We start from the raw sequence: 23,547 nt of genomic DNA, 5'->3' as shown, positions 1-23,547 counted from the left end.
TATTGTAGCTCAGGTTTTTAAATCTCTCAAGTCTAAAAATCTGAGATTTTTAAATCTTTGGATACAACATTTAAATAGGACATTTTTTAAATAAATAGATCATTTAATTAATGTTTATTTTACAGCGATAAATAAGGTTCAGTTTGTAGCTGATCAAATTAATTATCTTCAGACTATTGTGTAATATTCATCTGCACTTGATATACCAAACGTTGGTGAGTGTGTGTGGAGAAACGTTTGTATTCTCGTCCACTTTTGCTTGTTTACCTGTTCCTCGCCTCAGTCCGTGAGCTTGTGTTTTCTGGCCTTATCGACCGGCTGTAATTAGGGGCCCAGAGCTGCGGAGCAAGGAGGCGATCAGGAGCCGCCATGTTCCGCCGAGCCTCTAATTGATACGCCGGGCATATCCAGGTCTTGCTGTCTGCCACCCCGCACCACCCGCCACCTCCCAAACCCCCTCGGGTCCCTCTTGTTGTCTGTGTGCCACCTCCACGTCTGCGACAAACGTTCAAAAGAGCGAGTGCTAGTCACAAACGATAAGCAGGTAATTGCTTGTGGGCCGGGATGCAAATTAGGCGAAGCTTCGCTCCGGCTTCATTGGTCACGCTGCCAGGGGTTATTTGTGGCGCTGTTGGAGGAGTTATGATGGCTTAAAGTGATGCACACTTTTGCAACAAGCTAGGACTGTCATTAAATTTGTCTTCTTCAAGCTTCGATTGCAAATTTGAAATACTTTTCTCTCGCTTTATCACCGAACCTCATTTGCAGAGTTATTATAGGAAAACTGCAGAACAATAAATTCGTCCTTTGTTTTCTGATTTCTCCTAATTGCTTCATGAAGCAGCACACAGAGCCACTCGATGGCCTGCAGTGGCCTGACGGCTGTGACCAGAACTTGGCATCCGCGCGAGGGCACAAATCTGGAGGAATGAGCTTTCCACTGTTCCTGCTGACATTTAACGCCTCAAACCTTTTGTGTTATTGTTATGGCTGCAGTGAGTCTCCTGTGAGGAATACTGATATCCTTTCAAATTGACCAGCTCGAGAACTTTAATGTGACAGCCCATCACATTATGGTGAAAGGAGCGTGAAAGTGAGGGAGGGGTCGCGACTTGATGCAGTATCATCTTTTGGCGAGTTGAAAAGCGTGCATCTGTGTAATCTGACAGTCGTGTTGTCCGCTTGCCTCCCCTGAGTGCCGATCAGCTGGCGCGCCTCCCGCGCCGCTGCCTCCTCATGCTTTCAAACATGGTCAGAGGCGACGATGTCAGCCCCCTGCTGATTTCCCATGGTCAAAATATTGGCAGCTATTGCGTGTCTCCTCAGTGGTGCTCAGTGTCCGTGCATGAAAAACCGACTTTCATCATGACATTTGCTGGGCACGCTCCAAAAGCCCAGCGGTCGCCTGGTTTCTATGGCGATGTGTCTGCAAAAGGTTTTTGCAAAAAGAAAACGCAGAGTTTGAATAAGACTTTGGGCATGAGATGTCTGAAATCCTTGTGCAAAAATATCAATTTTATGGTTTTAATAAAAAAAACATAAAATTTCATTTTAAAACAGAAATCAAGGTAGGATATTGCAGTAATTTGAGGATAACCTTTCCTCATGTGTGGGCATTTATTATATCTTTATTATGAAAAATTTCTTATGAACAGAATTTTGATTTATGGTGGTAACAAATGATGTTTGAACACTGTATTTTCAAAATTATTTGAACTGTTTTCTCCACTGTTGGTTGGTGTCAATAAATTCCAAATGATTGAATTATTATTGATTAAAAAAAATTAAAATCACTTTTATGCGAGTGGTGTTTTTAAGAAAGACTATTTAAAATTAGGAATGTTTTTTAAGACAAGTATTAGTGTTTGTGGAGCTTTGATGGCAACGCCATGCAGACACAGGCATACAGATATCTGCAAAAGGTTGTAAAGATTTACTGTCGCTCTTCTAGCTAACAGAATAAATGCCAAATAGATAAATAGATAGATGGATAGATAGACGGGTGTGTGCAGAGATTTATTTAAGTAAAACATGATTACTTTGCCTGAGAGCTCTAAGCTAGCAGTGCTTGCTAGCTTAGAGGCTAAAAGCTCCAGGCTAATTCAAGATTGTAACTATTAGGCAGAAATGTGCTTACAGTTGTATTATTTTTGTTTATTTTTTTAACACTGATTAGTTATATTAAGACATTGTCATGAATGTTTTGTAAGTGTCCTTTCTTACCTTTGATATTTTTAAACATAAAGTTTCTGTTGAGCTAAGCTGCTAGGTCGATTAGCAACAAAGGAGAAGAAACCGAACGGCCTCGATAACTTTCTGCATTTAATCTTTGCATGTATAATCAAAATAACTGTTAACAATATGATAAATTTCATTGTGTTGGTAATACAAACCTACTTCAGGTAGTAAGATGTTTATTTTATCAACAGTCATGCTAATGATTCTAATAACATACTTTTACTAAAGTGCTGGTAAATCTTGTCATTTTCAAGGCAAAGCAACCAGTGTTTTCAAATTCCCATCATGAGAATTTTTTTTATGCCCACCTCTAGTCTGTGCCACATATTAGAAAAGCTTTTCGAATAGATCCATCCCGTGCAATTAAACTCAGTGATACATAATTACAAAATGAGTGTTTTGTGCACTCTATCGTTTCTTTATTTATTACACAGGATTGTTTTCTCTGCAGAAAAATTTAGGTCCTATAATCACTCTAATAAGATTTGGCATGCAGTTTTTATTGCATAGTCAGACTGACTTCCTCTATTATTTTCAGTGGCGTTAAGCCAACGTGATTAAAAGTCCACACAGCTTCTAGTTTTACATGCTGGCATAGATTTTATCTACCTTGTGGCCATGTTTGTTTGCTCCGTGTTGTAATATATTCTATGCCAATTTATTTCAGAAGTTCTGAATTATTTCATAAACCCTTTGACTCTTTAGATTTTGAAACTTGCACTCAACAAACTGAATGTATGCTTCCAAGTTTGTGATACAGGTGTGAAACCAGCCAAACAAGACAGGGACAGGAACAAAGATAAGGACGTTCTGGTAGACGTCAGTTAGCTGACTTCAATGTTTCTTGGCAGACTGGATTATTAATCCCATTTGACAGGGTTTGGAAAGCAACAAAACACTTAAAAACAAACTGTCAAATCTTCCAAACATGACTTCATATTGAATTTAAATTCCTCCAAACTTTGGTTTATTCTTTTTCCAACATTTCCTATTTGGTTTTTTTTCCTGAGAATGTTTGGGAAATGAGGTTAGGTCAAAATGTCAGCTGAATAAATTGACATAACATGATACCGTAGTTTATTTATTTGAACAAAGTATCACTAAAATACTTAAACATATAAGTATGACATTAACGACTAAAGTTTAGTCCATAGACTTACATTATGTAATTCTCAGACATTTTACTGGAATATTGCAAAAATCTCTGGTTTTTATATTTTGATGCATTTGGAATATAATGACAGTTAACTTGTTTATTTTTTGTTATTAGTGGTGTGGTTGGTGTTTTACTAAATTATCATATTTTGGTTGCCAAAATTTGAATCAAGTTGATGTCCATAAATGAGGAATTTGACATGAGGGACGCAAACTCCAAGACGAACAAATTCAACAGGAAATGCTGCAAATGAAAATCGCTGTAAATACAGAAAAAAGAATCAAAGCCAAACAAATACAAGATGAAAATGCAGCAATCACACATAAATGTTGTAACTACAGAAAATGGAAGTAAAAGGGAAAAATGCTTCAAAAAGCAAAAAATAACAGCAGCAAAAAATGCTGCACACTTGCTCCACAGAACTGAAGTCCTCCAAACCTCTAGGGGGAGCAAACCACCAAATTATATGAGACCAGATCATCAAAACATGTCCAGAAGAAAAGATGTTTTACAATTCACATATTTTTCAGTCTTTTAGAACAGCAAGAAATTTGATGTAATTTTCAGATATTTTACTAAAATATTGCAAAAATCTCAGATTTTTATTTGGTGCATATACACTTGTAACATAATGACAATTTATGTTTTGTTGTTGGTATTTTACTATACGGCTCTGTAAAAAATGAACTGAACCTCCTGGTTATTCCACTAAATATTGATTTCTGAACTCTTTCTTAAAACATCAGTATTGTTGTTTCTAAATGAATGTAAACCTGTTTTTTTTGTTTTGTTTTGTTTTTTTGCTTAATTGAGGTCTGGAAGCATCTTTTTCATCCATCTTTTCTCATTTTATGCAAATAACTAAATGTTTGCTTGAAATTTCAGAGACATGTTGTCAGTAGTTCATGTAATAAAAGAACAACGTTCATTTTTACTCAAACATGTACCTATAAAAATTAAAATCAGAGAAACTATATTATGTGGAAGTGACCTTTATCATATTTTGGCTGCTGATTTTAAAATAATCTAATATCTGCAGCTGATATTAGAAGTTTATGTTCATAAATGAGGAATTTGATTTGAAGTGTTTACAGTTTTCCTCCTGATTTTACATTGCTTTGTAAATCTTTGAATATTATATTTGGGTTTCGGTAAAACTTTTCAACTCTGTTGCTCTTTATGTTAAATCATCACAACATGTGAGCAAAGAGCTTTACTGTTATATTAAATAAGTTGTATTTAAGGTGAGCTTTTGCAAGAGAGCAATAGGCTTTGGTAAACAAAAGGAATCTTGCAGCTTGTCTGATGCATTTTTGCCAGCAGGGGTCAAAATAAAATGATGAAAATCGATTTCATCACGCTGAGAACCTTTATTCAGATCTCTGCTTTGTGCAGAGTGCATTAGAAAACATTAGAACATTAAGACCACTGAATGCACCTTTACCCATATGTTAGCACCGCCATGACGCTCAAACAGGCCTCGCCAGCAATTTTTAATGGCAGCTTAAACCTCCGCATCTTTTATTCATGTTTGTGACGGTCCTGTTGTGTGAGAATGTGTGTTTACTTGCTTGGAGTCGGACCAGAGATGGATTTGTGCTAGTTAGTGTAAGGAATGGCTTTCTATAGCCGCGCCGCGAAGAAAAAAAAAAAAAAAGCCAATGGGAATGATGGTGTCCCCACAAACGGCAGAAACATGAGTCATAGCTGTTTATTCCAAAACCCAGAGATACCATCCGTTTGCGGCACCAGAGGGAACGCGGCGCATACAAATCCTGCATTATAAGGACGGGAAAATATGACATCTATACCACAGTGACAAATACTCACCTCGGTGTTCATCAGTCTGTTTCCTCCGGCTCTGCTGGAATGGAAACATCAAAACTCTCCTGATCTGAACACTACAGGAACGAGTTATAGCTTTATTTCCTTTAGAAAAACACAATGTACACATGATTGTTTTAACTTTAAGTGGTTATTAATTTAAAGTATCTGAATTGTTGTTCAAGCACACCTTCTCAAGGCAAATGAGGAAATGTTGAGCTAAATAAAAGCCTCTTTTATGCTTCTCTGTTGTCATACAATGAAATAGGCAAACTGTAAAAACTAACAAATATGGACGGTCGGATTTAGATGTAATTTGGTTCATACTGATGTAATTAGCAAGGAAGATTGAACAAACGGTGGAGAAAACTGTAAAGAAAGAACAATTTTTACAATCCGAACAGGTTTTGCGGTGTTTTAAACGTCATTACTTTGAGTTTATTGTGAAAACTATAAATCAGAATTCTTAGAAAATTTATTATGATAAATGTACAAAGTCGGAAAGATCTGTACATCTGCACCAAGTGGTGAAATGTCTGAAGTGTAATGCATCAAAATGAAGGATGACATTCAGATTAGCATGAGCACGACCCCTGACTTTAGTGTAATTTCCAAAAACACTCATGGAAATGGCTGTTTTATAAATACTATCTGCACTAATCTCTAAAATAAGACATTATAAATAGTTTCAAATATCAACTCTAATTATTTTGTTATTTTAAAACCTTGTGTAACGACACCTCTGATCCTAATATGAATAATGAATTAGCACTTGTGCCTGGGAGGCCAGAAAATGTAACTTCTACCATTTATAACCTTGCATGCATACAGGTGTGTATTTTAAATGTTATTTAGACAATAACTAACCTGACATGTTTCGCATCAGGAAACATGGTGGAGGTTGCATCGTGCAGAATGTGGAACCTCGTCAAACCTGCTGTTGAGTTATTTGACAAGATGTGAAGCTAAATAGATATTCCTACCTACGAATATGTGCCAGTGTGTAGTAAAGTCATCTGTCTCACTGAAAAGTTTTGGGTTTCTGCTAGCAGATATTTTATTCAACAGCGTACCAGCACAGTCACCATGTCACACATCTTAGTTTCAGATTTTTCAAACTTGTTTGTGCCTTCTGGTCATTGCCAGTAGTATAAATAAGAAATAGCCATGTCCAGAGAAACAAAGTTCTTTATTTTATTTTATTATTATTATTATTTAGTTGTTGAGTTTTGGTTGTTTCTCCTGAGGATGAGGGGCCAGTCACAGCCTCAGGAAGTTTCCTCAGTAAACTCAGAGAACATGAGTCACATTTTAATGCCACTGTTGGTGGAAAAAAAAGTAAAAAAAACAAAAACAACTGGATTCTGCTCTCATCGGTTTACTAGAAAACCACAAAAATCAGATTTCTTAAAGACAAAAAAGCTACGTCAGATTTAGATCCAGGAAAACTACAATCCAAACTTTCAGAACAAAGACGAATAACGAGACAAAACAACCAGGAGTTTATTTCTTGTCTTACAGGTGTGTGCACTAAATCCACAAATTGTACATTACAAATTGTAACGAAGAACGGCACTCAGTGTTATTTATTCACTTTTTTTTTTTTTTGTTGCCCTTCTGGATCCAAATTCAAACAGTTTTCACTTGATTCGTGGTTTTATGCAGTGGTATCACAAAAACGTCTTATCGTTATAGTCTCTAAATTTAAAATAAAAATGTTAAATAAAAAACAACAACTTACATTATTATATTATATAAAGTACATAGATAGGATATTTTCTTCACAGGAACATCATTAAAAATCAGTAAATTCATAAAGTTACAATAAAAAGAAGTAATAATAATTTGTTTATCATAATTTTTTGTCATTATCATAAATAGTGCCACAGAATATTGCAACACAATTCTCAGTTAGTTCCCTGAAATATTTAGACCAGGGGTGTCGGACTTGTTTTTATTTCATTTCATAGCAAAAAGCTGGATGTTCTTAAAGGGCCGGATGTGCTTGAATATATTGATAAAACCAGTTAAAATGATAAATATTAATAAATAGCTTTTCCTTCAGGATTTCTGATTGTTTTAGTGGGTTTTTTTTGCAATCAAAATGACAGATTTTGTTGTGCCGATTGAAAATATTTAAGATTATTTCACAATATTTGCGCTAATGTATGATTCTAAATGTGGCTCTTTTATTACTGTATCAATTGCTTGACAACAAGAAAGGCTGAGGCAGCAGTCACTTAAAGTCAATTATTTTCACCAATTTTGAGAGAAATTTGAAGTAAAATCAGAACAAAAAAATATGATATTGGTGAATTTTGCAGATTTGAAAAACTGAAGGGACTTATTGATGTGTTTTAAAGTCCAGAGGGCCACATAAAAAGCTCCGGTAGGCCAGATTTGGCCCCAGGGCCTCGGGTTTGACACACGAGTAGTAAACGGTAACTTCTGCATTTATTAACAACAGTCCTGAAAACAATTGAGGTTTTAGGTCAGAGAATTGTGAGGTGTTTTGTTAGCTTTCCACTAACTGATGCTTCTGCAGTATAAATACTTTGAGATTTGATTTCAGTTCTCATTTCTTGTACTTTTTTCTTTGCACCATTGGAAATTCAAAGACACTGTAACCGTAACACACTTCCTCCTCACTTCCCCGGTTCATACTTTCCACAGCCGTCCCTGGATTCTCATTTGAAGATAAGGGCTTGTGAGTCCAAGGAGTCGCAGCCTCTCAATTCACCTCCACATGTCAGGGCAGGGTCACTACTTTAATACTTGATGATTCTTATTGGACAATAATAGTAGCCAAGATACCCAGCAGATGCCTGTATAAACCTTATAATAGAGCAATTATTCTCAAACAAAAGGTCACCTCAGGAGTAACGAGAGGTCTGGAAATCAATAAAACGGCCAATTATGACCAAAGCCCTGTGCCTATTTTTGGTTTTCGGCAGCATGACACTCCTAAGGCTGTGAGTTAAAAAGTTAAGTTTTATTTTATAAGCATTTGTTCACTATATTTAAAATTAATAACTCTTCTTGGTAGGTGGCTGTTGTTTACTGTAGCCTGGCTTGTATCCGTTGAAGGATGTTTTGAAATTTCTAAGTAAAGAAAGGGTTAAAGAATAATTTTTCTCGCCAGTTTGGTTTTGTGACTGCAGCCGATGCAGCTCCCTGGTTGGATGAAAACAGCATTTTGTTTGAGATTCTGGAGCTGTGAGAAGTAATGGATTGCATTCTTCATTCTGGGCCCCACATTGATTTTGAGATCAGACTGGATGAACAGGCTATTAGAGTTCAGAGTAAGGCTTTTCATTCAAGATTATAATCAAGTTAAATTTGTACTGGGCCAAGAGAAGAGGCTGTATTCCACTTATTCCAAGGATTTACCACATGGTTCCATGGTCATTAAAATTGCAGGCAAGCTTTATTGTGAGTTAAAATCTGGTTCTCACTTAAAATTCAGTGGCCTCCACACCAAAGCAAAACATACTGGTTCAACCTAATTATAAATATTCTTATGAAGTAACTTGTTAAAGTACATTGGAAAGCCATCTTGTCTAGCTCGTCAATCGCTAAGCTAAGCTAAGCCATCCTAACTACAGCTAAGCTAAGCAAAACATGGTAAACTTATGTGCCCAGCTGGTGCATGTGTGTAAACACACAAATAATGAAAACGTGGGAAAAAAATTTAACAAATGCAACAAAAATGCTGCAAATAAAAATAGCTGTAAATACAGAAATAAGAAACAAAAACCTACAAAAAGCAAAACAAATACAAGGTAAAAAAGCAGCAATCACAGACAAATGTAACTACAGGAAACTTGCTCTATAGAGCTGAAGTACTCCACACCACTAGGGGGAGCCAACCAATAAATCATATAGGGCTGGATTGGCAGTAAGGTGGGATTTTATGATTTAATGAGATGTTCAGCTTTTAGAACAGGAGCAAATTTTAAGTAGGTAATATTACCTACTCCAGACTCCCCCTAGTGGTCTGGAGTACTTCCATTTTGTAGATGAAGTTTGAAGCATTTAATATTTGCTGCTGTTTTTGCTAGAGTTTGCCCTATTTTGTCTATTCCCTGTTGTGGCAGGAAATGGAAGAAATGCTTTGTTGGTTGTAGGTTTTTCTGTTATTTTCTGTGATTGCAGCATTTTTCTTTTCCATTTGTTTTTTGTGTTTCATGGATTTTTTGCACCATTCATGTGTTTGCACCTGCTAGCCACCGTAGCAACTGCTCATTTTCAACTTTATAAATGGAAAATTAGCACCAGCGTTTGCAAGAAGCACATTGAACAAATTTTAGTAGACTCTGGTCTACATTTTGTCTTAGAAATGCTCTGAATTTCCACTAAATCTGAAAAGAAACAAGCGAACATAGAGAGAAATACAAACAAGTTTCCATAACCAGAGTTGAAACAGTCACAATTACAAATAAGAGATAGCATATTGTCTCCACAGAACACAGTTGGGGAAGTTTTGTTATTTCATTTAAATTACAGCAATTTATTGGGCTTTCCTTTGAGTTGCAGACCAGTATAATAATTTCTTGTTCTGTGATATTGATTAAAATTTGGACCAAGCATTAGCCGCCACCAGAGATGTAGCAATAACAGCAACAAGTCAACATAGTTCCCTTTAATTACAGCTCCTCTGCTGTAGGATTGTGCAGTGCTGTGTAGTCTTGTATAATTAGATGACAAATTGACAAAACAGCATCAATAGCTTTTCCCTCAAGTAACTGACATACTCTATTGATTCCAGTCCAGGAGGCATTCTGCATGAACAAAAACCTTGTTAAACACTTTCTTTCTGCACATAGCGACATCAACAATATGCATGAATGCATACAATCCTCCACTGCCTTCACCACACTAATACTGTTTCAGGCTTTTCTCCCCCTGTTTTTACTCAACCCTGCTCAACACCTTCAATTCCTGACCTGCCTCCCAGTTCTCTCACCCTCTTCTTTCCTCTTTATTGTTGTGAAGCAGGAGAGAAGAGTGGTGCAGTCCAACCCAATGGCAAGCTGCTGTAAGATGTTCTGAAATACACTCTGGAGGCAACGGTGCAATATTTGCCTCGCCAGGCTCTCTGGGGGTTTGGAGAAGCAGCTCTTTGCCACAAAAGCTTTTCTTCAATTTGTTTGGATTCCCATGTTGATAAGTCAGCTAAAAATACACAAAACCTGCAATATAGTAACTGAATGATACAACAGGGAGCCATGCGGAAGAATTGGACAGAATGCTTTTCTTTTTTTTTTAGATTAATCTAAATAAGTTCTGACTTTTTTTTTTTAGATTAAACACTTCCTTTCTGCACATAGTAACATCAACAATATGCATGAATGCATGCATTCCTCCACTGCAGGGGTGTCAAAGTCAAATGGACGGAGGGCCAAATAAAAAATTTAGCTACAAGCCGAGGGCCGGACTGATCGAATGTTCATTGAGATTTTTTTAAATGACGCATTTGGTCTAGTGCAGCGGATCGCCCAAGCCAAATTTCCTTCGACCGAGGGGGTGCGTTGTGAGGATCGAACAAGTGCGCGTTGTGAGGATCGAACGGCACAGAGGATCGAACGGGGTGCACAGAGGATCGGGGGATCAGAAACAGAGGATCGAACGGGGGGGCATTTTTTCAGACGGGGTGCCGGCTTGCTGCGGGCCGGTTCTAATAATAAATCAAGATCATCCCAGGGGCCGTAGAAAATCTTCTCGCGGGCCGGATGTGGCCCGCGGGCCTTGACTCTGACATATGTGCTCCACTGCATGCATTCACCACACAGAAGGCATTTTGTGTGGAACTTAGACTAATCTGACCTTTTTTTAGATTATCTCAGAATTCTGAGAAAAAAAATCTGAATGATGAGAATTAAAATGACATTTGACAATATCTGTAAGCACATCTGAGAAAAGCAAAGGAATTTCAGAAGTGAGTTCATACATGCCTCCATGTCTCCATGTGGTCTGTGCCTGTATGAAAAGGTTTTGTGAATACGAACATCCCGCACCTCAAATGTCAAAACGTGGAAGAGCCTTGATGGCCCACAACCGCCTGCAAACTGCTAGAATCCAGAAACAGCTGAGAAACTCTCTAAAATGCTCATTTCTGCCTTTTTAGTAGTTTCAGCATCAAGTGACCCTTAATATTCAATAATACACACAGTGGAAACCATCTTGGCAGTACTGTTGAAGCTTAATATCTACAGTCACTCTTATTTACACTCTGGGGGACACAAAGAAAATGAATGTCTCTAATCGATTGGCTGCTTTTACAAACACTAGCCAATAGTGCGACAAGCAGCGTTGCTTCCCAAGCTGCATTTATTTCTAAAAATAGAAGAATCAGCAAATGTTCCACAAATATTTTGGAGCTACTTTGCAAAAAAAATAAAAAATCAGTGTTTAAAGTAACGACTGTGTTTTTAATGTTGCCCATCTGATCTCTGAGAGATCGTTGGAATCCAACGGATCGCCTGCAGAGAACAACCCCTCATCTCTGGTCCTACAAAAACCCGTCTTTTTGTTTTTGACAGTTGAGCTTCATCACAAAGCGACTGACCACCGGGTGCGTCTCTGTGTTCAGATCTGATGCCCAGATGGAGGATTGTGCTTGTTTCTTTTCTCTGCATCATCCTTTCGTTTTTCTGTAGCCGTGGGAGAACAAACTGCTCCCTTCTTGTGGAAGAAGAGAGGCTATTTTCAGATGGGAGCAGCGGCGGTATAGATTGTTAGAAGATAGGGAGCAGAATAAAGAGGAGGGTAAAGAATGAATGTTTTTATTGACAAATCGATTCTGTTGCTGCAGGGGTTGTGGTAGAATAAAATGTTGAGTCACTCATAACCAGAACATTTTAAGGATAAATCAAGATACACTCAAGTTAACTTACTGCGATGCATTTATGTTTTCAGTCTACCAATCGGCCGGCCACCTTAATCCTCAGGTGTGACAATCAGGGCTCATTATCTGCAGCCCACTGAGCGTGTCCGTCAAAGCCCAGAGCTTTGTCCGTCTCTCGCTTTGCCCTAACTGTTTTGGCACACAGCTGAGGGTTTGTTCAGGATCACAGAGTGCTGGTTGTTTTTAGAAGGATCCTTATTTCAGTGCATTCTCCTCACCAATAATTGACTGCTTGGCAACCTGAGTGCCAGGCTTGAATTGAAATGTCAGGCTTTGTGTCCGTGTGGAAAAGCCCAATAGAGGAGCTTAGAGCCACACAGATGGAGATGGTTTGGCCAGCGAAATGACGTGATGAGTGTAATTATCTTGAGTGGGATTGCAACAAGCGAAGTAAACCTTTTTGTTTCACAATTTTCAAGCTACAACCAAAAACTTTGTTGTTTTGTTGGGATTTTATGCAAAAGATACAATTGAAGTAGAAGGAAAATGCCAAGTTTTTATTTTATTTTGTTGTTAATTGTATAAGTTGAAATAATTTTTTAGAAGGATCTTTATTTCTCCTCACCAGTAACTGACTGCTTGGCAACCCGAGTGCCAGACTTGAATTGAAATTTCTAAGTTACACCCACAAACTTTGTTGTTTTGTTGGGATTTTATGAGACAACATGGACAATAATTTATGTCTATGCCTAGTGGGGTCAGGAGGGTTGCTGGTTCCTCTCCAGCTACGTTCCGGGCGAGAGGCGGGTTCACCCTGGACAGGTCGCCAGTCTGTCGCAGGGCAACACAGAAAACAGACGGGACACACAACCATTCACACACACACTCACACCTAGGGAGAATTTAGAAAAACCAATTAAGAGACCTGAATAAGAAACATTCCTGCTAAATTTATGGCGTTTTTTTGTTTGTTTTTTACTTTCTGGGAACCTCCTTAATGCTACAGTGTGGTTAGCATGAGGAAAGTGGAGAAACATTACAAGAGCGCTGGTTTCTGTTTTGGAAAATGTCAGAAGCAGAAATGCAGCAGGCATACAAAGAATCGTCGTCTTCAATATTTTAATATGGAGGCCTAATAGGAATTCCTTACTTGCTGCCACAAGCTCTGTGTATAAAACAATGCATGCCTCTATTCCTGTTGTTTTATGCATTATTAACGTTGAGCTTGTTTCTACTCCCTTTTACATTGTGGGAAACCTTTTTACAAAGTCTTCAGAATGAAGCCGCAGAGTAATGAAGGAAAAACCAGAGCCGACCCATAAAGGCGCCCAGATTAAGACAAATTAAAACGACTTTGATCATTTCTGCTAAACATTTTGTGGCCAGTAACAGTAAGTATCCAAATTGGGATGATTGAAGCATTAAAAATGAAAGTTTTCTAAATTTTTTATTGTTTTATTTTGAAAGAGCAATAGTATCTGTTGGTTTCATGGCTTGTTTTCGTGAATTATCGTTGTGGAGCTTTGAATTACAATAACCTGTCCAATAGTAAATTGACACTTTTATTTTGAAAAGAGCAAGCTTAATTTTGAAATGCAGTACTTTTGTCACTGTTAGTTAAACTTGTAATGGAGAATCTACATTTGGAAAAATGTAAACGGCTAAAAATCATAGCTCTTATTTTGAAAACTATGCTTTTAAAAAAAAAAAGGCAACTAAGCCCCTTTTCAGGTCTGGTTTAGTCACATTACTATTGAAACAATTACAAGAATCTTATAAAATTTTACTTCTTTTTTAATGGCTTCCTTAAGTTTTATTTTGAAAGGCCAGTCTAATAACTTTTCTTTGTATCTATTTTAGACCATTTTCCTGTGTGGAAATCAATTCTTGTACGTCGAAACTCTGAAATATTACAGCTTTTACTTTGAAAAATGCTCTTTAATGAGCTTTAATTTGAAAGGGCTACAGAATCCTCTTTTCAGGTTTAGTCACATTAGTAACATGAAACGAGTTTTGTAAGGTTCCACCCAGTGACATCTTTGCTTTTATTTTGAAGGGTTTCTTCAATATTTATTTTGAAATTCCAAACTTTTAACTTTTACTCTAATATAGACCCATTTCAAATAGCTAAACTGTGAAGTATCAACACTTTTAATTTGTAAATCTAAACTGTGATGTATCAAAGCTTTTAATTTGTAAAGTGTCTCCAACCTTTATTTTGAAAGGGCAGCATAATCAGTATCAATAGTGTGGAGCCAACCTGTTTAAAGAATTTACTGTTACATCTTTAAACTTTTAATTTGAAGGCTGTTTTGAAGAGAATGTATGGGTGCTTTATTTTGAAAGACTAACATTTTAGTGTTTCGTCTTTGGCTTAGTCAACTTAGTGCAAACTTGTCTCTGAACTAATATATACTATAAATTACTAAAGTTTTTATTTTGAAACAGCAGCATAATTCCCCTTTCTTGTAATTGAACCCACTTTTTCAAGAATTTGATTAAATTTAATGTCTATGCTTTTATTTTGAAGGCCATATTTGAGCTTTATTGTGAATAGCCTGATAATTTTAGTTTGGACTGAAAGGTCGATTTATTCTTGCAATTATATATTTTTGAAAGTAGTAATTTTTCCATCTGTTAAGATATTACATTGTTAAATGTATTAATCCATAATAATAATAATAATAATAATATTAATTAATCATAAAGCAGGTTGCGGTGTATAGGGAATAATCAAGAGATTCTATTTGAAAAAACTGACTCAAATAAATGAATGAACTGCTTTTTTTTCTGCTTTCTGCAGATATAAAAGCTTAAAGTGAAGCTGATAGATGGAGAAGGAGCTGGTAGCCTGAAAACTCATCATTACTGGTGTCAAATCAAAGTGCTGTTCGACTTGAAGCAATCAATGTCCATCCGACAAACTGAGCTTCTTTTGTGACATTAAAACTTTCTTTCCAACATGGAGGCCAGATAGTTGCTCTCTGACACCGAGCAGCTGCAGAAGTTGCCTTCATGTGAAATTGCTGAGTTCGTCGAGGCGGTTTGTTCTTTTTTAAATCCGTGTGACTGGAGTTCTGGGATGATTTATTTCTCTACAGGTTGGAGGTCTTTTCTTACACTTTGCCGGACTTGCAGGCATCTGTAACGTCTGTGCCAAGGTCTCAGAGAGCTCGTTACGTCTTGCTTTTCCAAAGAAGAGCAGCGGGTTTTCAGTATCGGGGACTACCTTAAAAAAAAAATCTTGAATCGATGAAACGGATCACAAAGCTTTGATTCAACATGTTTCGTTTTGGTTAATTAATTTTTTCACGTTTTTGTTAGTTTTGCTCTTCCGTTTTTGTAAAAATCATCAGTTAGCTCAGATTCATAAAGCCTGATTACTGCCTGATTGGTAAGATCAAGAATTCACTTAATAATTAGAACCTTTCTGACAACATGAAGTAGGTTAAAAAACATGTTTGGAAAGCGATTACCGATTCCTTTATTTGGCTAAAATAAAGTGATTGCACAACTGAATCAAAGAGGAAAACATTATTTTATCTACTGTGTTTCCAAGCAGCGAAGATCTAACAACAAGCTCTAATTTCTCTTTGGGATCAATTAAGTATTTTTTAAATTGAATTTATCCCTAATTGGTGTCGCCTGGATCGAAGAAGATAAAATAGTTATATTTTAATTAATTGTGTTTTGCTCCTACATAGAAAGAACCATTTGAGTTTGACATTTCAGCATTGTGACGTTAGTGTGGAACTAAAATCATTGAAAGCCATGAAAGAGTAAGCATGCCATTTTGAAAAAGTCCACCAAAGTGGGCGGAGCTACAAGACTGACGGTGTGGCCAAGTATGGGCCACGCAAATGCCTGGTCTGGACAAGGAAAGTCGTCTTTTTTTGTTTCAAAAAAACGACAAACGTGGCGAGTTTTTTCTTTCTTTTCGGACACTCCCCACTTTGTGTCCACAGAACAAATGATTCACACGTGGAAAACTGAAAAACTGTCGATCAATGCTCACAATTTAAACTCCTGACTCGCAGCAGTGGCGTGACTCGCATGGTTTTTACCCAAACGCCGGACTGAGACATCGACTTTAACCAAGTCGTATCGTTTCAACTGCAGTAGCCACCTTTCAACCCAAAGAGGGCAGCACTAAGACGGTTTTAGGTTAAACGTTGCAGAATTAAAAAAGGACACACAAGATGGGATCCATTTTAAATAGAGGGATAATCAGTCAACGTCACGTTCCTTCAGCCGCCTTCAGAACACATTATTCTAACTAAACTGTTTATAATTAGGCTAATAAAATAATTCACAAACAGCAACCAGTGCAGATCACATCTCTTCACCTGGTGCAACTCCCACAGGAAGCAGAGGTTATATTTTCAGCACTGATTCCTGTTTAATTTGCTGCATTTCTAATTTCTGGAGGCTTAATTTATCACCGGCCTTTATGGATGCAGCTCCATTTTTCGTTTTCTATTTAATTGTGACCAACTTTGGAAGAAATTATTGTATTTGTTCTTTGTCTCTTGAATATAAATTACGTTTTCTTTTTTAAATAAATATGTTCATTTTAGGAAAACTCTAATCCTGTGCTCTTATTGCTGACCATGTTTGTCTTATGTAGAGAACAAATTGATGGTAAGTAATATCTGACATTTGGGTCATTTTCTCTCGTCATTTATTGATTCACCTGCATTTAACGCTTACACGTCATTAACACGCATCTTACTCACTAATGGCAATTTGATAGAATAACTTATTCATAATCAACCTGAGATAAATAGTCAAAGTACTCTGACAACATGCTAGCTGCTAAAACGAGATCAATGCAGGTAACTATGGCAACCAGTGAGCGTTTAAAGGCCGGCCTGCTCTTTCTGCAGTCTAGTCGCTCACGCATCCTCTGTGTTTACAAACAAATAATCCCTCCGTAGTCTACAAGCAAAAAATAAAAAAGTTAATTTGTGCATTAGTTGCAGAAGATGCTTCAAAACCATCTAATGTGGCAGAAATAAAACAATTCTGCAAAACGTTTTCCACAGCTATGTAAAAGACCAATTTGCAGTCATCACTCCAGTTTTCTCTCAAGCAGCTTCTGGATTTATGGAGAGATTACTTCTTCAGTTGGTTCTGTTGGTTTTCCTATAATGAAGGAAAATTTATTCTGACTAAAAAATAAAAACTGAAGAAAGTTGTAGTAACGTGTTCTTTTTCCACAGCATTGCTTGTTAGAAATGTCAAAATTTCCTATCAGGTGAAGAGTCGCAACTTTCTAATGTGATGTTTCAGTGAGTGTGGCGTAGAAAGAGCGGTTTAATGAGCCGTCTGGGTTCAAAGAGGCGTGTTCCCCAACATGGAGCGAGCTGCAGGATCTATAAAACCTCCACAGCAGCCGAGCGCAGAGCAGCCTGCTTGTACTTTCTCTTGTACACACACTGAGGTCACTTTAGCTGTAGAGGCTGTTACATTTACCCAACAATCAGAACAGCAAACACTCAAACCGCAGATTAATTTCTCTTCGTCTGTTGAAACAGCTGAGTCCGCTCTCAAACAGAGAGAAGCAGTGGACCGTGCTGGACGGTACTGCACAGGCTTATCGTTCTTTCTTTAAAAATAAAACGTCTTTATTTCTGTAATACCCCCGACAACTACAGTTGCATTCTAAAACATGTTAATATAGTCCAAAATGTAGTTTATTCAGTTGAAAACATGACTCCTTCCAGGGATGCATGATGTTATCGGCGTGGTATCGGTATGTACCGATATTAGCTGTAAAATTTAATATCGGACATTCTATCAAAATAACTCACTGATATAAAATGTCTTGTTATTATATGACAAATCAGTGACAATGTCAAATTTGCATGTTTTTAGCGTTGTCATTGTCTAACATGTTTTTCTTCCAGGTTCATGATCTCCAAAGTCTGGAGAAAACAGAAACTGTCGATGTTGGCTTCTGTAGAAGTGAGGACAGTTTATACTCTGCATATTAAGATATATTTTGTGTTTGAACTATTAAAATAGGCAGGTTTAAGCGTTTTTAGTAGCGGTCTTGACTATTTGCAGACATCAGGACTAACTCTGTGAATACCAAGAGTCCAGTTTACTTTCCAACGCCTTGTGAATATTAAACATGACATAAAAGCTAAAGCTCTCTAATATTGTTGAGATCTGATCATAATTTATTCATCAGCATCTATCTGTAGATGGTCGCAGTCAAACGAACAAGAGGCCAAGTTGGAGGCAAAACTGAAGAGAGAAGCAGGGTAAAATAATTTCAGTAACGGTATGAAGTGTTTACTGCGTCTTCTCGATCTCCAAATGGAAGAAAAGGCTCAGAAGACAGAAAATAGATTTAAAATAACAAACTTGAAGTTTCACTTTAACATAAAATGTAGGTCTTGGCCTTCAACCTCATTGATTTGGAGGTTAATGCAAAAGATAATTTGATTTAAAAAAAAATAAAGCAAAAATATACAAAGATATGAAGTTCTAGAAGGTTTTATTTCACGAGTGACTCTCATCTCATTTCCTACCAGAACAAAACAATTAGATTTTCAAAGAAAATCTGCCTGGGATGTGAATAATTTTGGGTTTGATTGCAGTTGATTTTTTTATTATTTTATTTTTTTCTTGTGAAGGTCAAGTTTTTTCTCTCCACTGTCGCTCCATGCATGCTCAATGACTTGATGCAATCTGCTGGATTTCCTTAAACTGTTGGAATAATTAACTGACTAGCATTCAGCTTCTATGCACCACAAATGTGGAACAAACTTCCAGAAAACTGCAGAGCAGCTGAAACACTGAAGTCACTGGAATGTCGACCAACATATTTGATTTGTTTTGACGATGCTACATGACAAAATGTAAAGTTTACTCTTTTCCTCAATTAAGACAGACCAGTTTACCTGCTGATAGACTCTCCCACCTGAGCTATGAAGCTCTGCAGCTCATCCAGAGTTACAGTACTGTCTCTTAGTTTAGATCAGGGGTCTCAAACTCAATTTCCCCGGGGGCCGCTGGAGGTAGAGTCTGGGTGAGGCTGGGCCGCATCGGGTTTTCCACAAGAAAAGCTCTTACAAAAACATTCCAATGTTATCAAATGTCTTTATTTTTATTTTTTAAACACAAAATAAGATGAAAAAATAAATAAATTAACAATTCATAAGAAAAAAAAATTAATCAGTAATAAATAAATAAAATATAATAATAACACAGCAGCTATAGAAGACTAGATAAATGTAATTATTATAATTCAGATTCAAATGGCTGTATTAACAGTTCTTTAACCTTTAACTTTCTGAACATGAATGGAACATTGAACATAAACTGTTATGAATATAACAGTTTATAAACTGTTTCTTCTGCCTACTTCTAACTGCTAGAGGTCTGGCAGCGTTTCCTCTCGCATAGCCGAGCCACATTTGGCTTAAGGGAGGACGCAGTTGAGACCCTAAGTAGAGCTTGAAGATGCTCGTCAGTAAGTCTGGACCTGTACTTGGACTTATTGAAGTTCAAGGTAAAGAGCTTTTCGCACAAGTATGTGCTCCCAAAAAGACACATGGTCCGCTTGAACATTCGGGAAAGCTCAGGGAAGCTGGGTGGCAATTCTCTCAAAAATTGCCCAAGCTTGTCTGCTTTTCCACTCACCTCCCTGAACTTGGCTTTGAGTTCAGAGTGGCACTGCGGGTCAATGAGCTCCATTTGAAGCACTGTGATTGGTAAGTTAGTTCAGCTCCGCACACAACACTGAAAAGTGCCATTCATATCAAACTCATGGGCAGTGTTGGTATAGTTACTTTGAAAAAGTAACTTTAATCGGACTACTGATTACTCCTTGAAAAAGTAACTTAGTTAGATTACTGACTACTTGATTTGGAAAGTAACTAAGTTACACTAAAAGTAACTTTTTAGTTACTTTCAGCAGGTGCTAACAACAACGCTCTGCCTCCTGTGAAAATCACATTGAGCTTTGCCAATACTTTTTTGTAAGCTATTTTATAATGGTAACATCAACAATGTGTCTCCACTGATAAGGTTGAACTGAAGAGGAAATTGTAGAAAAATAAAAAACGTGAGTAGTTTCTGTGGTCCACTGTTGTCTGGAAAACTCTAAGAAGGATTTTAAAGCCCCCCCCCTTTCCTCCCCCCCAGCCTCCAGGTTCTGCGTTACGGCCCTGCATTTGGTGTCACTGCGCACAGAGCTCCTCCTGCAGCTCACAGCTCAGATGGCTGCACAGATTTGCGACACTTATCTTAGTATTAATAATTAGAATTAAGTTGCCATTATAATTATTGGAAACTACGGACACGTTCATTCGTGGCTGTTTTCACGTTTATTGCGCTGTTTAAATTAGTCTCGATGTTTGTAGTTTTCTGGAGCGCAACGCGAAGCTCGACGTCATTCAGAGGTAATACATTAACTTGACATTAACAAAGACACAGTGGGACGGATCATCTGAGAAATGATGAACAGGGAGAGACTGACTAAAACTACCTTAATGACGGACAAATTCTGGGATTTATTATGAGTCTCTGCTTATTTCCAAGCCCAAATGAGCAACTTCACGTTCAAAAACGAGCCCAAAAGCGCAACTCCGCCACTCATTAAATCGGCAAGCGACTTTAAAAATGAAGCCCAAAAGTCGGACTTGGCGGCAGAATCTCAAAATAGTTCCAGTTTTTCCACCAACAAAATGCTCATCTCCCTCCATTGTTTACATTTCTGTCGCAGAGACGTCGGTCACTCGACAAGACGAGTAGAGGAAATACGATTACATAACAAAAGAAGATAGTAACGCAAAAATGATTTTGATAAGTAACTGTAGTCTGACTACTGGATTTGAAATAGCAACGCGTTAGATTACTCGTTACGGAAAAAAGTGGTCCGATGTCAGTAACGCGTTACAAATTAACGCGTTACTGACATCACTGCTCGCGGGCCACACTAACATTAAACTTTCATATTAAGGTGGGGGCCACAAACTATCGTCCCGAGGGCCGCAGTTGGCCCGCGGGCCGCGAGTCTGAGACCCCTGGTTTAGATGGACTAAACTAATATTCTCTTCCTGTTTTTGTTCACAGAATGGCTTGATTTATATTGGGATTCAGTTTTAAATGTGACTTTTGAAGGTCCTTCGCTTTGTTTCAAGACTATTACGAATGTAAACCAGACTCATTTATTTATTATTCTTATGCGCTACTTTTTGTTGGTCTGTCTTTGCTTGTAATGAGACAAAATGTGAAAAAAGCTAAAGGAACGTGACTCTTTCTGCAAAGTTTCTGTGGAAATGTGACGATATGGCCACACAGACATATTGAATGGACGAGAAGTCCATGTTTGGACTCTGCAGTGCCCAGAAAAGCAGTCCTGTCCTTTTCCCGTCCTTTGGGTTTTTGCAGAAAACTTGCTGTGCCCTCAGTGTTGTGGCCATTATACGTGACCTCACTCATAAATGCGTAACCACCTTCCTCCGTGGGCACGGTTTGAAAGCGGAGAAAGATCCCCAAGCAGTGCTGATATTATTCTGTTGCAGGTGAAATCAGGTGATTTTCATTTTTATTCTCAGCAGAAAGAAAAATACTTTCTCTTCAGCATCGGGGCCTTTGTCGCTCTGAGAGCTCTTCAGCCAAACACTCTGATATGAAAGAGACTGGGAGTCTATTCTGTGGACATCAATGGTCATATTTTCCTGTCTGAGGAAGGAATAAAAAAACACAGCAGGCCAGAAAGCATTAGCCTGGATAAACATCAACACGAGCAGCAGCCTCTTTTTATTAGCCTCCCGCTCCTGGAAGCAATGGGTTTCGGGGCGTTTTATTTCCCGGAAGCGAGCGCGGCGGCTGGCGCTGCCGCATATTGTTTCCATGACTGCAATTTATTTTGCAGGAGGGCAACAACAAGTGTGTGTTATTGAATGAAGGCTGATAGATAAGAACAATAGGGAAAGATGCTTTTCAATTTGAAATTGTTCTGTAGTGATGCGGCACACGCTGGCGCTGCCGCCTGGCCGCGGTGAATACCAATAGCAGTGGGTGTGGGCTGTGGGGACAAACAGCACTCTGCAGTGAAGTGCTCCCTCCAGTCTGTATCCGCTCTGTATTCCACCCCACTCGCCGTTTTCCACAGTGGCTCAGATGACTTTCTAGTTAGTTTGCAGATGGGAAGTTTCCATGCAAAAACACTCGAGTGAGCTTGAGCAGCAGCAAACCCGCATCTCATAAAACCTAAGTGGCAGGTGAGCAGATAAAGAGTAAACTGATCTTTATGCACCCAATACTCTGAGTGGTGGGAGGTGAATTTCGTTTTGTGCCCTCCTGACTTCCAGCAGCCACAGCTGGAAGGAACCAATCTCTGGATTGGAGGCTCTTTGCTCATAGTTTGGAGTTCTAAGGTACGGCGGTGGCGGTGGGTGTTATGGGCTTAAAAATAAAAAAATAGCTGTGTGACACGGCAATCACTGTCTCACAAGCACAAATACGGCTCTTTAAAAACATTCTTATTTGTAATACGCTTCTTTAGGATACCAGTCACATAAAGAAGTGTGATTTTTATGACTGTATTTAAGCGTATTTTCAAATTTATTAATATTTATTTACACCTTTATTAAAAAAGCAGAGGAGAAAAATGGTAAAAATAACAATCCAGGCAATGCTGACAGTTTCAGTGTCTTTTAAACATTAAAAATTTGAATTTGTCACGACAAGAATAAATCAATATTCTGATTATATAAAAATTTATCACGATAAACGATACAATAAATGCCAACCTCAGATTCATAATCTAAATTTTCCTGATTTGTCTCCTCTTCTGCTCACCCTGCAGGTTTTCTTTAGGATGTACGTCCAAGAACTGAAAGGTCAGAAAAATGTTTTCTTCAAGGTCCTTAAAAAGTCTTAAATTTATATATATATATGTATATATATATATATATATATATATATATATATATATATATATATATATATATATATATATATATATATATGTATATATATATAAAATCAAGGCCTTAAAAAGTCTTAGATTTGTGTAAAATGTAATTTAACTATAAATAATTTTATCAGAGATCTTAATTTTTCTTTCATTATAATATGTAATGGGTTTTTTTTCTTACAGGACTTTTTTTGTCAGGCAAAAGTTTAAGTCACATGCTATTATACCCTTGCTAACTAGCTAGCTTTTAGCGTCAACAGGCTAATAACTGCAGCTATTTACAAAGAAATTTAAATCTCTCTCTCTATACATGTTTATTTACGTGTAAGTATTGTAGATTTGTTTTGATACAGTACTTAAATTGCCTTCATCACTGTTCTAAAGAGGTCTTAAAGACTTCAATTTTAGTTGCTAAAGCCTATTTCTGTGTTGATTTAACCAAGTGAAACCCCATTTTAAGTAGACACTTAAAGCAATTTATGTAAAATATATTTATTTTTCAAAGAGCAAGTGGTGCCATGCTGTCTAAACCGTTTCCCAGGG

At 37.5% G+C, this 23,547-nt stretch overlaps 1 protein-coding gene across 7 annotated transcripts in view; it reads left to right on the top strand.

Annotated features, from left to right (window-relative positions):
• Positions 1-23,547, top strand: part of dpp6a (dipeptidyl-peptidase 6a) — a 289,142-nt gene that overhangs the window by 182,951 nt on the left and 82,644 nt on the right. Inside the window, exon 1 of one of the 7 annotated variants that reach the window (XM_044103998.1) lies at positions 18,000-18,032. The exons of the other annotated variants lie outside the window; for them this stretch is intronic. Within the exon in view, the coding sequence (XP_043959933.1) occupies positions 18,015-18,032 (18 nt within the window). The 5' untranslated portion in view covers positions 18,000-18,014. Of the gene's footprint in view, positions 1-17,999; positions 18,033-23,547 lie in introns of those variants that run through there. 7 annotated transcript variants of the gene reach the window in all.

The sequence above is a fragment of the Gambusia affinis genome, linkage group LG21 (genome assembly GCF_019740435.1).
Source record: "Gambusia affinis linkage group LG21, SWU_Gaff_1.0, whole genome shotgun sequence".
In the NCBI taxonomy this organism is placed as follows: Eukaryota; Metazoa; Chordata; class Actinopteri; order Cyprinodontiformes; family Poeciliidae; genus Gambusia; species Gambusia affinis.
Note: the sequence above shows the minus strand (reverse complement) of the source record. Positions and strands in the feature narration are given on the sequence as shown.